This window comes from Photinus pyralis, unplaced genomic scaffold, assembly GCF_008802855.1.
Source record: "Photinus pyralis isolate 1611_PpyrPB1 unplaced genomic scaffold, Ppyr1.3 Ppyr1.4_LG4, whole genome shotgun sequence".
NCBI classification, from domain to species: Eukaryota; Metazoa; Arthropoda; class Insecta; order Coleoptera; family Lampyridae; genus Photinus; species Photinus pyralis.
Window position 1 is genome coordinate 37,892,346 of NW_022170511.1, and position 14,047 is coordinate 37,906,392.

The 14,047-nt window shown below is 35.0% G+C and overlaps 1 protein-coding gene and 1 non-coding gene across 2 annotated transcripts; both read right to left on the reverse strand.

Moving 5' to 3' along the window:
• Positions 1 to 5,948: 5,948 nt before the first annotated feature.
• Positions 5,949 to 6,060, reverse strand: LOC116170014. Its single transcript, XR_004145147.1, has one exon. It is a non-coding gene; the product is annotated as a U5 spliceosomal RNA (small nuclear RNA).
• Positions 6,061 to 6,578: 518 nt separating this feature from the next.
• On the reverse strand, positions 6,579 to 7,769 carry LOC116169924 (alpha-(1,3)-fucosyltransferase C-like). Its single transcript, XM_031486132.1, has one exon. The coding sequence runs from the start codon at positions 7,758 to 7,760 to the stop codon at positions 6,636 to 6,638; it is 1,125 nt and encodes a 374-aa protein (XP_031341992.1). The 5' UTR covers positions 7,761 to 7,769; the 3' UTR covers positions 6,579 to 6,635.
• Positions 7,770 to 14,047: the final 6,278 nt, after the last annotated feature.

The following is a 14,047-nucleotide window of genomic DNA, read 5'->3' on the forward strand; positions in this document are numbered from 1 at the left end:
CGACTGCACCAAAATTTCTCAGGACAACACTTTTTCTTATTAATTTTGGTGCGTAGAATCCAAAACAATTCGTACTTTTTCGATCAGACTTCTCAATCAAAAGTTATAGACTAAAACCAATTTCGAAAGAAAATTCAAAGGGCTGTAACTTTTGAACTAGTAGCCCAATCTTGGAACTGTTTGAAATTATGGATTCTACAGGCCACATTCTATAAGCAAATTCTTTTTCCGGGTCGATGTGAGACAATTTTTTTTTCGGGGCTCAAAAAAATGCAGTGTATAACCTTCCTTTTTTACCAAAAATCGACTACACCAAAATTTCTTGGGAAAACACTTTTTCTTATTAATTTTGGTGCGTAGAATCCAAAACAATTCGTACTTTTTCGATCAGACTTTTCAATCAAAAGTTATAGACTAGAAACCAATTTCGAAAGAAAATTCAAAGGACTGTAACTTTTGAACTAGTAGCCCAATCTAGGAACTGTTTGAAATTATGGATTCTACAGGTCACATTCTATAAGAAAATTTTTTTCCGGGTCGATGTGAGACAATTTTTTTTCGGGGCTCAAAAAAAGGCAGTGTATAAGTACCGACATGCAAACGAAATGTCTATTCGAATGTTTAACAAAGCCTATGTCTGCAATAAAATTAAAGGTTTTGGTTCAAAATTTGTTGATGATACCGAAAAACATAAATTTCATGCATCCTCAAATCAACCCTTTCCACAAAGTCATCCGCCCACAGCAAAGTTGGTAGTGAACGTAGTAAAAAAAGAGAGGGCTCGTAATTCCGGTCTTTATTCTGTTTTCAAGAGTTTTTGGTCTAAGTAGCCATGTGCGATGATAAAAGAAAAACATAGTCCATGGCTACTTAGATTAAAAACTCGTGAAAACAGAATCTTTATAATTATTTTTTTCGCGTACAAGAAGAGATAGGAATAGGTCACATGATTTAGATGCAGAATTTATATCTCTATAACTTTTATTTGAAGTATTTTTGCGTAAAATAATTATTTATTTATTTATTTATTTATTTATTATCCCTCTCTTGTTCTTGGTCCTCAACAGGCTTGTGCCCAATTACAGAGTGACCCGCATAATGCTTTTTAGAGGTGCCCCTGCAGAAGGTCTTAAGTTGGTCTATACTACTCCGGTATTTACCTTACGAATTAGGAAAACTGCAAGAAAACCTAATTCGGAGTAGCCGGTAGAATGCTCGGAACTGGTCTAAGGTAATTTCCATCTCTGCCACAGATGAAAAATTCGAACACCCGACCGCCGGATGTATAGCCTAGCGCTCTACCACTGAGCCATAAAGCCGTTTTCGGAATTAGGAAACGTTTGCGCAAAGAAAAAGTAATTTCCCATGTTAAACGCCTATGTTCCACTTTTCGATTTACACCCTGTATATGTAATTAATTAGGCAATTTTCCAAGATAACGGCTCGACGGATTTTGTTCAAATTTTGGATATGTACAGTATAGGCATATGGAAACGAAACATTTTGGACCGCCGCAACGACACCGGACTTTTTTTTACAAATATAGCAAGTTATTCAATTATTCAAAATACTTTCTTTTTATTTTACAACCCACAAAAATTATGCTAGGTTTTATTTAAACAAAAAACGGATAAAAGCAATGTCAAAGTTCTTTTTTTTAATATCTGCTTTGAGGTAGGAAGGTGTTCTGTCAAGAATTTGGCACCTCGTTTTTTAAAAGTGCAAACACATTGTGCATTATTACACTTACTGTAAGGGATGCGCGGTTTTACGTTAAACACAAAGTAAATATATCCCAATACTGCGAAATTCGGATTTGACGCAAACGTAATATAGATTACCTTAAAAAGACAACGTTATCTTTTGAACACCACATTTAATGCGTTTTGAATTAAGGAAGTGGAAACTGCTGTTCCATAAATGAATATAAACTTTGTGCAAACAAAGGGAAGGCTATTATCATAGTCCGATAAGTGGATTTACTTATAATGTTTATGCAAAATTTAGTAATCCCTTTCACCTCAACATTTCCATCTCCAGAATATCTCCGCAATGCGAATATTTATATTACCGAAGCTTTCAATGTCCGTATTTATTCGTTTTGGGGGAGGACAATTAAACCGAAATTGATAAAGGTTTCGACATCCGTCTACTTTCATTTTTGATTGATTAATGCGTACGACCACGCGATATGAGCATTTGCATTTTGGAGGACTGTCAATCGATTGCGCAGATTAAACATCCATTTGGTTTTTAATCAAGTAGCGGTTAGCCATCGGCTGTCGCCAAACATTAGCCATTGATGAATTAATCTGAAAGTGTCAATAGTTTTCTACCTGGGACACACTATATATATATTTTAATGATAATTTATATGATCTAATTTTATATTTTTTAGAGTACTTTTCTCAGCATTTTCCACTCGGTGAAACCTAGTCTTAGTTGTAACCACTCTAACAATTTTTCCTTCTTCTGTAAAATCTCACATACAATTTGCACCAGGATTTTCACAGCACAATTCAACTTAATAGTTGATAATCTTACAAAACTGCCATCTTGCACTGGTTTCCGACAATTACTGTAGAATCTTATCATGTATAAAACAACAATTTGAACTTTTGAATTTTCTGGAACTTCTGGAATATGTCGAAACGTTTCAATTTCTCAATGGCAACTAAACAAACGGAATTTTGACATGTATCAATTTTTTTTTAGTTCCTTAATGTAGTTTTCGGAACCATCAACAAGTGGTATCAATGAAATTTCGAACCTTAATTCCCGGTTTCACAAACGATGATCAGCGGTAATCTATGATTAAAAATATTAGAATGGTACACCCTTGGCCTCATAATCAAAGGTGGCGTAACATTCTAATATTTTTTATCAATGATTAATCTTAATCATCGTTTGTGAAACCGGGCGTAGGTGTTTTAGATGTAACAATGTTGCTGCTAATTGCACCCCCCGAACTAAAATTTATTGTTTCAAGTGTAAAAAACCAAAGTATACGATAGGTACTTGCCCGGATTGCAATTGGCAGCGAAGAAACGATTTCACGACACGCTTCTAGGTCGTGAAGTTGTCTCTACAGCGTCAGCTGAATCGACCAAACATTTAATTAACAGAATACTATGGAACGCCGTTGTATCTTTTAATAACTGAACACCCGGACTAAAAAAATTAATTATAATTGACGCAATGGTACTAAAATTTGTAGAAATTTACTTTGTGTTAACAACAATTGCCTAGTTGAAATTAATAATTGCATATCTTCCAATAACAACTCGCAATAATTTCCTCTTTTACAATTTCAAATAACGGTTTTTGTGCGAAATTTCAAAAACCGTTATTGAAATGGCATATACAATTTCAAATCGGCAGTCTTATTCATATATCACGATTTAGAAATAACGTGTTGAAAATTTTAATGTTCAAAAATTATCGATTTGATATTAAATAATCTTTAATATCACCTTCACGCTTTGTAATAATTTTCAATTTCAAGTTGAAACAAAAAATTCAATTCTCTATTTCAAACTCGTAACTTTGGAACGCACAATTTAATTTTTAATATCAACTCTGTGATATTGGTAATTCGATTTACTTATATGTCATGACATATAAAAAATTGTGGCGCCATCTATCGAGTGATGTCAAAAGTGAGGAGCGAACCTCAACCCAACTAATCACGTTTGATGTAATTACCGCGAAAATCTACTTTCAAGTGCTTATTTTATTACCCATATCGTTCATAAATACATTGTGCGAATAATATTGTCAAAAAAAATGTACAATTACGCGAAATGGAGATTTTAAATTCTGTTCCGATTATTAAACTTACTGTCGCTAGAGGGCAGGTTAATTTGCTATATGTGATTTAAAAATATCGCGTTGATATTTTTAATTCATTTACCAATATGTGCGACTTGATATTTTTAATTCTATTGCACAAATTACTAATTTCTAATTGAAATTATTACTAAAATCAGCTAACCCCGTGTCGCACCAAACACTGTTAATATCTTCACCCGTTTTTTAAGTCGAAGTTTCGCTTTAAATCCATGTTCTACTCGTTCCAAATATTCGATCATTGAAAATGTATTCTCTTTATACATTTCAACCAATACCTCTTTATAGTTCATTTTAGTGCAGTTTGAGAACCTTGATCACACACAAACCACAAAAAATGTACCTTTCTTGCTGTGACAACCCAATATTACTTTGTAATCGGTATGGGGATAAATAAAACTAAACTAAACTAAGGTAACCATAAAAACATACGTCTTGTAAGTCTGACAATCTAAAGATGTTTAGAGATAACCAAACTATTCTCCTACGCGATTTGACATTATTTCTGAATCGCAGTAAGTATAAATTTGCTAAATCGCAGTATAATTTTGACTAAGGTACACGCGCTTTGCAGAAACCCATTATATACAGCGTTTCAGAACTCTAAAGTCTAAACCATATCGGTGCTCTGAATCGCAGTACATAATGTATTATCAATTTGCGCATAACGTGAAGCCATAGTATACTGCGAATCAGACCAAAGCTGCTCTGAATCATAGTACAGAATGCCAATACGCGGTCGGGTCTGGTGGCCAGATCGACTCCGCTTCCAATGTAGGAGTAGCCTCACGCACCATACTTGGATGGCAGCTACTAAAACTAAAAAAATAAAAAAACTAAAATAGTAGTAAAGTCAATTATCGATCGATTTGCAGTGTCCAATGGCGAACAAAGCGAGGTATCTGGAAGAATGACCGTTCCAAATTATACAAAACAAAAATTGTACATATTTTAATCATACCTGAGTTAAAGGTGCGGATTTTTGGACATTGACCGAAATTGCAGTCTCCAATCTGAGTCAGATTGTGTGGACATTAGAACATAGAGACTAAGGAGTGTAGTCTTTTTTCGGATTTAACATTAACACCCCTTCAATAAACTAAGTTAAATAATTTTTTCTACAAAATATCTTTTCAGATTATGTAGATAGAAAAATACGAATTTTTTTTCAAATAATTTACATTAAACTTTTACTAACGTTATCGATTTCGAAACAATTTTTCATCTTCAGACCTAGGCGTCTAAATTTGCTGAATAATATGAACAATTGAAATTAAAATACTTGTACATGTTAAAATTGTTGGACGAGGACAAGTTACATATTAAAATCTAATGTCGATAGTGGAAGTAGAAATGGTAAGTGTGTTGATTTGAAGGTTAGGTTTGTATATACACCCCTAACCTTAAAATTTTAAGTTTTCCTTTTATTCGGCGTTCCTACATCGATCATTGTAGATAATGGTGTACAATTTAAATCTAAGGATTTCAGCAAATTACTGTAAGCATATAACGTCAAGATAAGGTACACACCCTATTATCGTGCGCAGGCAAACACAGAACGAGTCAACAAGGTTCTGAATCTGTGTCGTCATCTTATGTCGAACAAAAACTTGGAGTAGCTTATTGCCTTGCTTGTGCGATCGGGTCCTCTATATAAGAAGTGCTTTTAAAGATGACACCAATGAATTTATCGCAGACAGAACTTCAGTTAGTCTCAGATCGGAAGGATTTAAAATTCTTATTAAAGATATATCTTAGAATAGCGCAGGCCTCAGTGAAAATGACGAATCATTATAACTTAAGGAGAAGGGATGCACAATAAATGGTAGGGGAATCGGTTTATTGGGAAAAAAATTGTATTTCCGATGCGAGGGCTACATTTTATACAGCCAAATTAGGACCGAAATGTTTAGAACCATTTATTATACACAAAAGACTTAACCCTTGGACGTATGAACTCAAGGACATGAAAGAGTAGATCGAACGAGCTCAGCGAGTGTAAGCTTACAGCTACTGGTTCTCCTTTAAATTCATTTTACCGTCTCACACTTGGTAACGTTATTTCACCTTTAATTAATGCTTAATGTCAAAATTATTAGTTTGCTGCAAGTGAGCAAGTGCGTGAACTGGAATTTTTTTGAGTTGTTTCTCTCCACGGAAATCTTTAGTAAAAAGTGAAAGATTTATTCGCAATTAAAGAGAAACAAAATTTGCACTGTGTCTTCCCCAAATCATAAGCGTTTTATTGAAAGTAGTGGGGCACGCAGTTCCCCATAATTCTAAGGACATCATACTTGGTAAATAATTTGGCGACCTTTACTCCCCTTATATTTTATGAACCCCAACCAGAAACTGGCGAGCGGGTCAAAGATCGCCCTCTGCTATCACATTTGGACATTCACCACCTTGCAATTACAAGTACACCATACAAATGATACACAACTCAAATTTAATATTGAACGTACTGATTGGGATGGTATATTTAGGCGTTTCGGTGTCAGAAGGTCACTGGGACGTGAAGTCTTGGGAATTTTTTTGCCTACACGTTACGTGTGATTCATTGACCCAACTGTTGTGAAAGCAATCATTATTATCTTGCTTATTTATCTTTATCTAACATAATAACTCGATTTAAATATTTACCTCTTTTCACGCTCCAAGATGAAAGAATGAAAAAACAGATTTGGAATAGATGCAGCTTGGGCAAATTAGTCACAAAATTGGAGGAGCTTCAAATTTTATCGACAACAATAAACAAAAATTTTACATCTGCAAATCGTGGATGGTTACAATAACTGTCGTACAATTTCCGGTAAATGTTTACTCGTCTTGCAAATCTCGCCGTGCGTACCAAACGACCAACTTGTTAAATCATTGTACACCGAATCCGGAAACGGTTCGTGTAGTTTTTTGCAAATATCGCATGCCCTATCCTGTTTCACAACTTTATAATTCTTCTTCCACTCAAAGTACTTCAGGTATTCGGTCACGTTGCGGTCCAAGTGACTTAAATATTCGACAAGCTCCTCGACTGAGTGAAAATTGGAAACGTCAATGACAGAATGCGGGGGGGCGCTCAAATTGTAATCACCCCCGCCGTAAACTATCGGTACCACGTTTTTTCGGAGCACGTTGTACAGCTTTTCGGTCGAATAGTCCTTGCAAATCGAGTTCTCGAACGAAAGGTAAAATTTGTAATCTTCATCGAGCATGTCGTAGCACTTTGATGAGGAAAGTTTACTATTGTTTTTGGACTTCCCGCATTTGAGAGGACCACAAGATCCGTAAATGTCGACAGGTAGAAATTTTTGCATTTCGGCAGCCAATCTTTCTCGCCTACTCGAGGTTTTGCAGTGACTGGCGAACCACGCGATTAGCTTGGTCTTCTTTTGGACGGCCTCGGCCGATGGTAAAGTGTAGTTCGACTCTTCTTCGATGAACTTACCGTGTCGCCATACGATATCGGAGTCGAATCGGTAAGTCATCGTCCAATTGTAGAACGAATTGAATTTTGCAAAGTTTGGCGCTATGTAAACCGGTGCTTCCACGTTGAGGAAAATGTAAACTTGCTCTTTTCTTCGCGACTGCGGTCGGCCATTTTTCTTCGGATTGTAAATCGTCCCGTGAAAAAGTATGGCGTTGAATTCCTCGATGGGCTTCAGGCTTCTATTGTTCGTAGCAAAACAGTTTTTATATTCGCAATTCTCAAACGGTTCCATACCAAATCCAATTAAAAAATCTCGGAATCCCCAAAATGGGGTCCAGTAAAGGATATACTTGGGAAGTGTACTTTGACGGGAAGGAATTGGAGCGGGTACCCCACCTGGAGTGAAATTAAAATGGAAGATGATGAACAATACCTGTGTAATGATCACCAGTAAACAGATCGTGAAATGACTTGTTCGCGGCATCTTGCAGTTACAGTTAACAAACGTCTAAACTTAGATTGCGAAACGCGTAGATTTAAAAAAAAATTGTGTACAAACTTTGTTTGGATATGATAACGTGTAGCCACGTAATGGATTTATGGATGTGCATTGTTCTAAGGGGCGCATGTTTGCCAAGCCAATTTACATTTTTTTAAATTAAAATGCAAACTTATGATAATTTCAGCTTAACAAAAGAAGCGTTGTAATGGATTATACAGGGTCCTGCAACAGTTGGTCGGTCCTTCCTAGCCCATGCCTGGTAAAAAATATAAAAAAGCTTTCGTGCAAATGTCAACTATAGATGGTTGTGCGTCCACAGAAACTCTATTTGAATGTACCTACAGGTGTTCCTTTTTACGGTGTAAATAAATAACTTTTTAAATAGAAAATTAGTTGTCAGGTATTGAAACCGATTCACTTTTTGATTTTTTGTCAATGTTGCCCTCTTATTAATTTTTTTTCGAATAAATCCACATAAGCCAGCCTCGCTTTTATGAATCGTAGCGACCTTCAAAAATAAAATTTGAGCAATAGTGTTCATCCGAGTAAAAAGTACCACTTTGATAATGAGAAAGATTTAGTGATACAGGGTGTTCACAATGAAATATCTGAATTTCAAAGAGCTATAACAGTTTTTTTTCAAATGGAACTACTATTTTTTATTTGAGTATTCGTCAGTCTTTTGTGCTCTCCTCAATTTTTTTATAAGGGACTTCCTGTGTCTAAACCCCATAGTTTATACGTTATTCAATATTTATCACAAAAGTCCTTACCAATTAATTAATTACGGGCGACAAATTTTTGGGGCTAGGGGCGCACAACCATCAAACCCAGCCCTGGTCACGTGTCCCCGTTGCAGATACTAATTAGTGCAACTTGTATAATTGTATCAATTTCTTGATGATCATAATATACTTGGTCACACAAAAAGCGTAAAATTTACTTCTGGGTCATGCAAAATAATGAACAGATCTACGATTTTGGTTTCATGAAGTAAAAAATTTTCTTTGCTCAGATGCCTGATCTTTAAACCACCGTCTGGAAAAGAGGTATAGTTATTTACATAAAAGTTAGAAGAATGGCCCATTATTGGCGAGAAGATATTGAAGTACGAGGCCCCTTTAGGTCCGAGCATTTTAATTTCCGAGTGAAATAGTTTGTGTCACTATAGACACTTAGCAATGTGACAGGTGCGGCCGATAAAGTGACAGGGGGCAGGAAAAAGGTCTGCCTCTGGTTTTGATACATTGCCTTAAGCGTCCTTAGTTGTGGTTTTAACACGGCTGAAGATTATTAGTTGAAGTAAGAAGTTATTTAAGATAAACCATAATTTTTGTAACATTGTAGTTTTCCTTTGAAAATGGCTTGCCATTAATCAGGTTGAAGAATATGTCAGCAATCACAAACAATTCCACCTTATCTGCGATATGCACACTACTTACCAGAGAAAAAAATTAAATATGTCATACAAAATTTACTTGCGAGATTTGAGTACCTAATAAAATAAACTCTTTTAAACTTTGTTTACAAGAACATAAGGCGCGCAGCTCCTACCACTTTTTTTGTTTGTTCGTCCGTCGTAAACTACTTGTTCAATTTTGACCACCTCTTAGTAAGGGGTAAAAAATGACCTCCCACCTTCCACAGTGTGGTACATACTGAAGTTTGAATGAAGCATTAATTAGGTGTGTAATTTTAACTAAAGCTTTCCTCAGCAATTCTTTTAAAACCTGTCCGGTTATCAATCCAGGAGCTTTTTTGGATTAATATTAGTTCCTACTTTTCTTTTACCTTCAGCCAGAGTAGTAGATGGGATTTCTCTTTCCTCTTGTCCGTTGAAGTCAGGTAAAGTAACAGTTCCTGAGTTCGGCCGAAATATTTCTCCGAGGTGTTCTGCGAATCTTATGGCATTTTGCTCATTGGTTTTAGTTCAGCTCCCATCTACATTTTTGATCGGAAATGATGATTGGTCCTTTCATGTGTTTAGTTGTTTTCCATAAAGAACTACATTCGTACGATAATTTGTAGAAATTCATTGATGGTGTCGTTTTTTATCTGTTTTATTTCATTTCTCAGCTGTGAGATTATTTTTCTTAGTTTTACCTAGCAGAACTGTATCAACTGCCATTTTTCTTTTATCTGCTATCAATTCCAAAATTTCTTTTGGGCAGTTATCACCTTTGAGATTTCTTTTGCACTGTGGGGTTTTGCCATGCCGAGTGCTGAATATCATTTTTCAATCAGTGGTGCAGTTGTTCTGCAGTGTGTTGTGGGACTGCCAAATTAATATTACCTTTTAATATAATTCTAAAGCTTTCCTAATCAGTTCTTTTGTTAACTAGGTTTTTTTGTCTCTTTTTCATGTATTCCTCTGGGAGTAGTTTTATCTAGTGAAGCATTCATTTTAAGTTTCTTGATATTATGTTACACTATCAGGTGTAGACAATGGTTTTTGTAATAGAACCGTGTTGAGTTTATCAATCTGTTTTTCTTGATTCGCAGTTGTAATTTCCAGCCGTTTATTTTTAATATTTTATTCCTGTTTCCATCCCTTGACGCCGTATTGTCATTGTGCATAAAGTTGTAACCTTTGACTACAATGTACTTTTCTTGAAACAAGTTTCATTGTGTGGTTGAGTAAATACTCATTTGCTGTAGAGTCGGTATAACATTAATCAACTAATCCAATATTCAAATAATCGATTAATTTAAAAGAATAATTATACCCGAGTATCGATTATCGGTTGATTATAATCGATTAATCGATTTTTGCCTTACGTTACGCAATTATCTACGTAGAACTTTTCCGCAAAGATATTACAGTGTTTTTATTGTAGATCGAATTTCCTGTATTGCATTTTTCCAAAATAGACGATAAATGGTAATCTAGCATCGCTGAAAGTCAAAAAGGGCTAGTGCTGACGCCAAAATCACTCGTTGATGGCGATAGACCTCCCCACCTTCTACTTCTACGTACAAAAACTTTACAAAATCTCGGTCTGCAGGGTGAACTCCAATTTGTAGAAATGCTCTTCGAATATCTGCAGTTATGCCAATTTAAAATGAGTACGTAAAAGCATTGAATAAAAACACTTTGTATTCAATGGTAAAAGCGAATCGCGACAAAATGAAATGTACTTACTGTGGCCGCTACTTTTTGAGTAAACCGAGAATCGAGCTAATAAATAATCAATTCAAATTAACTTATTAATCGATTAGTCAAACAATCAATAATCGATTACTGCTTGTATTAATTAATCAAACAATCTATCAATCAAATAATCGATTAATCAAATAATTTCATTAATCGATTAATTTAAAAGAATAATCAAATCGGATTATCGATTATCGTTTGATTATAATCGATTCCCTTGCCCAACGTTAATCAGGACAGAGACCTGCGAAACACGCCCGTGCCACTGCTAAAGTCAAACGAATAGCAACAAAATGGAATAAATAAATGGCAACAACCGAGTACAAAAGGTGGTGACGTGGTAACAGCACCAGTGTGGCTAGAAAAATGAGATAGACAACGCTGCGTGGTGTTTCTAATTAAAGCAATATTACATTCTTGTAAAAATTGAACGATTTGGATGCAACAATGTTTGTTCCGTAACCTACGAGGAGTAGTCTGTATGTTATGAGTATTTGAGTTTTCAGATTAAATAAATCAACGCTTTACACTTTGTTTTAAATACCTATAAAACCGTTACAATATGTAAAAATCTTTAAAACTTGACGTTTAGTGTTGCAATTTACAATTTGATGGCCGCAGGTATTCACTTAAGGCGGAGATGCTTTTATATTTTATAGAAGGTGAATTATTTTACGCGAAAGAAATATTAAAGTAAAACTAGACGAAAATAACAATGCACGCGAAACAGTTTAGGGATTTCTTTTAAAAGGCAATATATCATTTTTAGCGTGTGAAAGTTTCCTAACGCTGACGGTTCAAGTTAGGTTACCGTTTCTGAATAATATCATCTTTTGATATATTACTAAAAGAGTAGCTGCTTTGAACTACGATAATATTAGAATTGGCAGTTATCCGAATTTGATTAAAAGTTTCAAACAGGTACTCAATCTCCCATATTGCATATAATACCGATATATTTTAACTTTCCTTTGAAGGCGATCAGATAATTTGAAAAGTTTAAATCTTTTTCTTTATTTCGAGGCGAAGGTAATAAAGAATGTTGATGAACTATTAAGCGTGCAGCACTTCGGGGAGCAAGGAAAACATCTCGCAATCGTTTGATGTTTAAGTTTTGCTTCCCTCTTTCTAGTTTTGAAAACTTCAACACTTTTGAAATAGTTTTTTTTTTGTTGAAGTTAACTTTTATTTCAAGTGATGTAATGTATAAAACATTATGTATGTAGTCTCAAGACGCAAAAGTTTCCCCTTTGACGTGAAAGGCAACAGCAGGCTGCCGAAAGTAAATAGCTTCTTTGGCGTTCGTCTTCTGGCGCAATGCTTCTTTAATTACTTAAACCACTTCAGAAATCCCCGTAATCCCGTTACCAATCGACCATTCATGAAATGCACATAAACTGTTTAGTTGCTCTAAAATGGTTTATGGAGATGTCGCAATTATCATTAGTAGACATAAATTTCGCAACCATCATGAATAGGGAACACGCGAAACATTGCAACACGTCTACAATTCCTCGCATTAATTTCACCAATTAAATTAGTTGCAGGTAAATTACGTTTCCTTTGCATAATAGTTATCTTTAATACGCCGGAATTCTCATTAGAAATTTCCATATTTTGTAATTCGGCTTCCCAAAATATTGCAGTGTGACATTATTTTGACGTTATCAATTACATCTTCTTTCTGTGGAGTTTGCTAAAAAACTTGGTGGTTATTTTGTGTTCTTCTAGTTGTCATAATTTTTTACCAAACAAAAAGGGAGTAGTTTCAAACTAGTGGCATTTTACAGGTGAAAATAATGCAGATTGTTAAAATACGAATTACATTCCAAAATTAAATGTATATCTCTCTAAAAAGGGAACGAGCAATTCACTATTTCCATCCATACCTCGGCATAGTGGCACATACATTTTATGTAACCCAAATCGTTTTGATGCAGAACTTCATTATACGTGATACGTCGGTAAAGCTCTTTGCTTTTAATTACACCATCATTAAATTTAACTATCGCATCAAAATCGAATTAATCTGTAACTTGATGGATTATTTTATATAGGATATTGATCTACACTTTACAATCCCTTAGAGACGCCGATGGGGAAATTTAAATAAACCACTTACTTTGAGTTAATCCGTTTAATCTCATTAACAGAAATATAGGAGAACCGCCCGCATCTGCTACATCCCGGTTTAATAATGACAAACAAACAAAAAAGCGTAACCGCCAATTTCGTCGCAAGTCCACAAAACTGAAAATTAATACGAGATATGTATAGTGTAAAAGCAAATGGGGATAATTATAAAATTTCATAACCACGTTTAGTATCCAAAATATCCAATTTTCCAGGGAGTACGGCAGGAATTAAGCTCAAATATTATTTAGAAGTGGTCGACATGTTTGGAGTATATTTTTAACGGCAAAAGGCTGTAAGTGGTTTTCATTAATATCCAACATCTCTGAGTGGTGAGTGAGGACGCATATTCAATGAGGGATATTCCATAAACCCTTTCAGGACCGAACTTGTAACTTATAAATAGTTGTCTCTAAAACCCTAATTTTTCCCTACGTGTATTAATATTGTAAAATACGTTCCATTAGCGCAAACCATCGATTGTTGTTAGGCACGTTGATTAAATAACAAAACTCTAAGGTAATACGAATATAATACGCATTTGCCAATTAATTAATTGTTGATCATATGTTCGTTTTCAACTGTGGTTCATAATATACGGTGTGCCAATTTCAAGCGAAATTAATATCAAGAAATGTTCAAACCAGTTGTAATAGTTGGAGTATGAGCAATTAGCAATAAGCATACCTCACACTGAGAATATCTTTAACACGAAAAAAATAGTCTTTGTAAAGCCTTATCTGTGCAAGGATGAATGTAGCAGGGGCTGCTTTTTCGCCATCAAAAAAACGACCATCAAAGCTTATTCTCAAGACAACCAAGAAGACTCGACGACAGAAAACGTAGAGTTTACCGTAAATGAAATTTCGTTTCTGTAATTATTTACATATATCTTACCTTAGGTGTGAGTGTCGCGAGTGTTTACACGATTCTTCGAAAATATAGAACGATCCATGAACTTCACGCACCTGTAGTATATCAC

Coding starts and splice junctions, on each gene's coding strand:
- LOC116169924 (XM_031486132.1), bottom strand. CDS start 7,760: ATGCCGCGAACAAGTCATTTCACGATCTGTTTACTGGTGATCATTACA.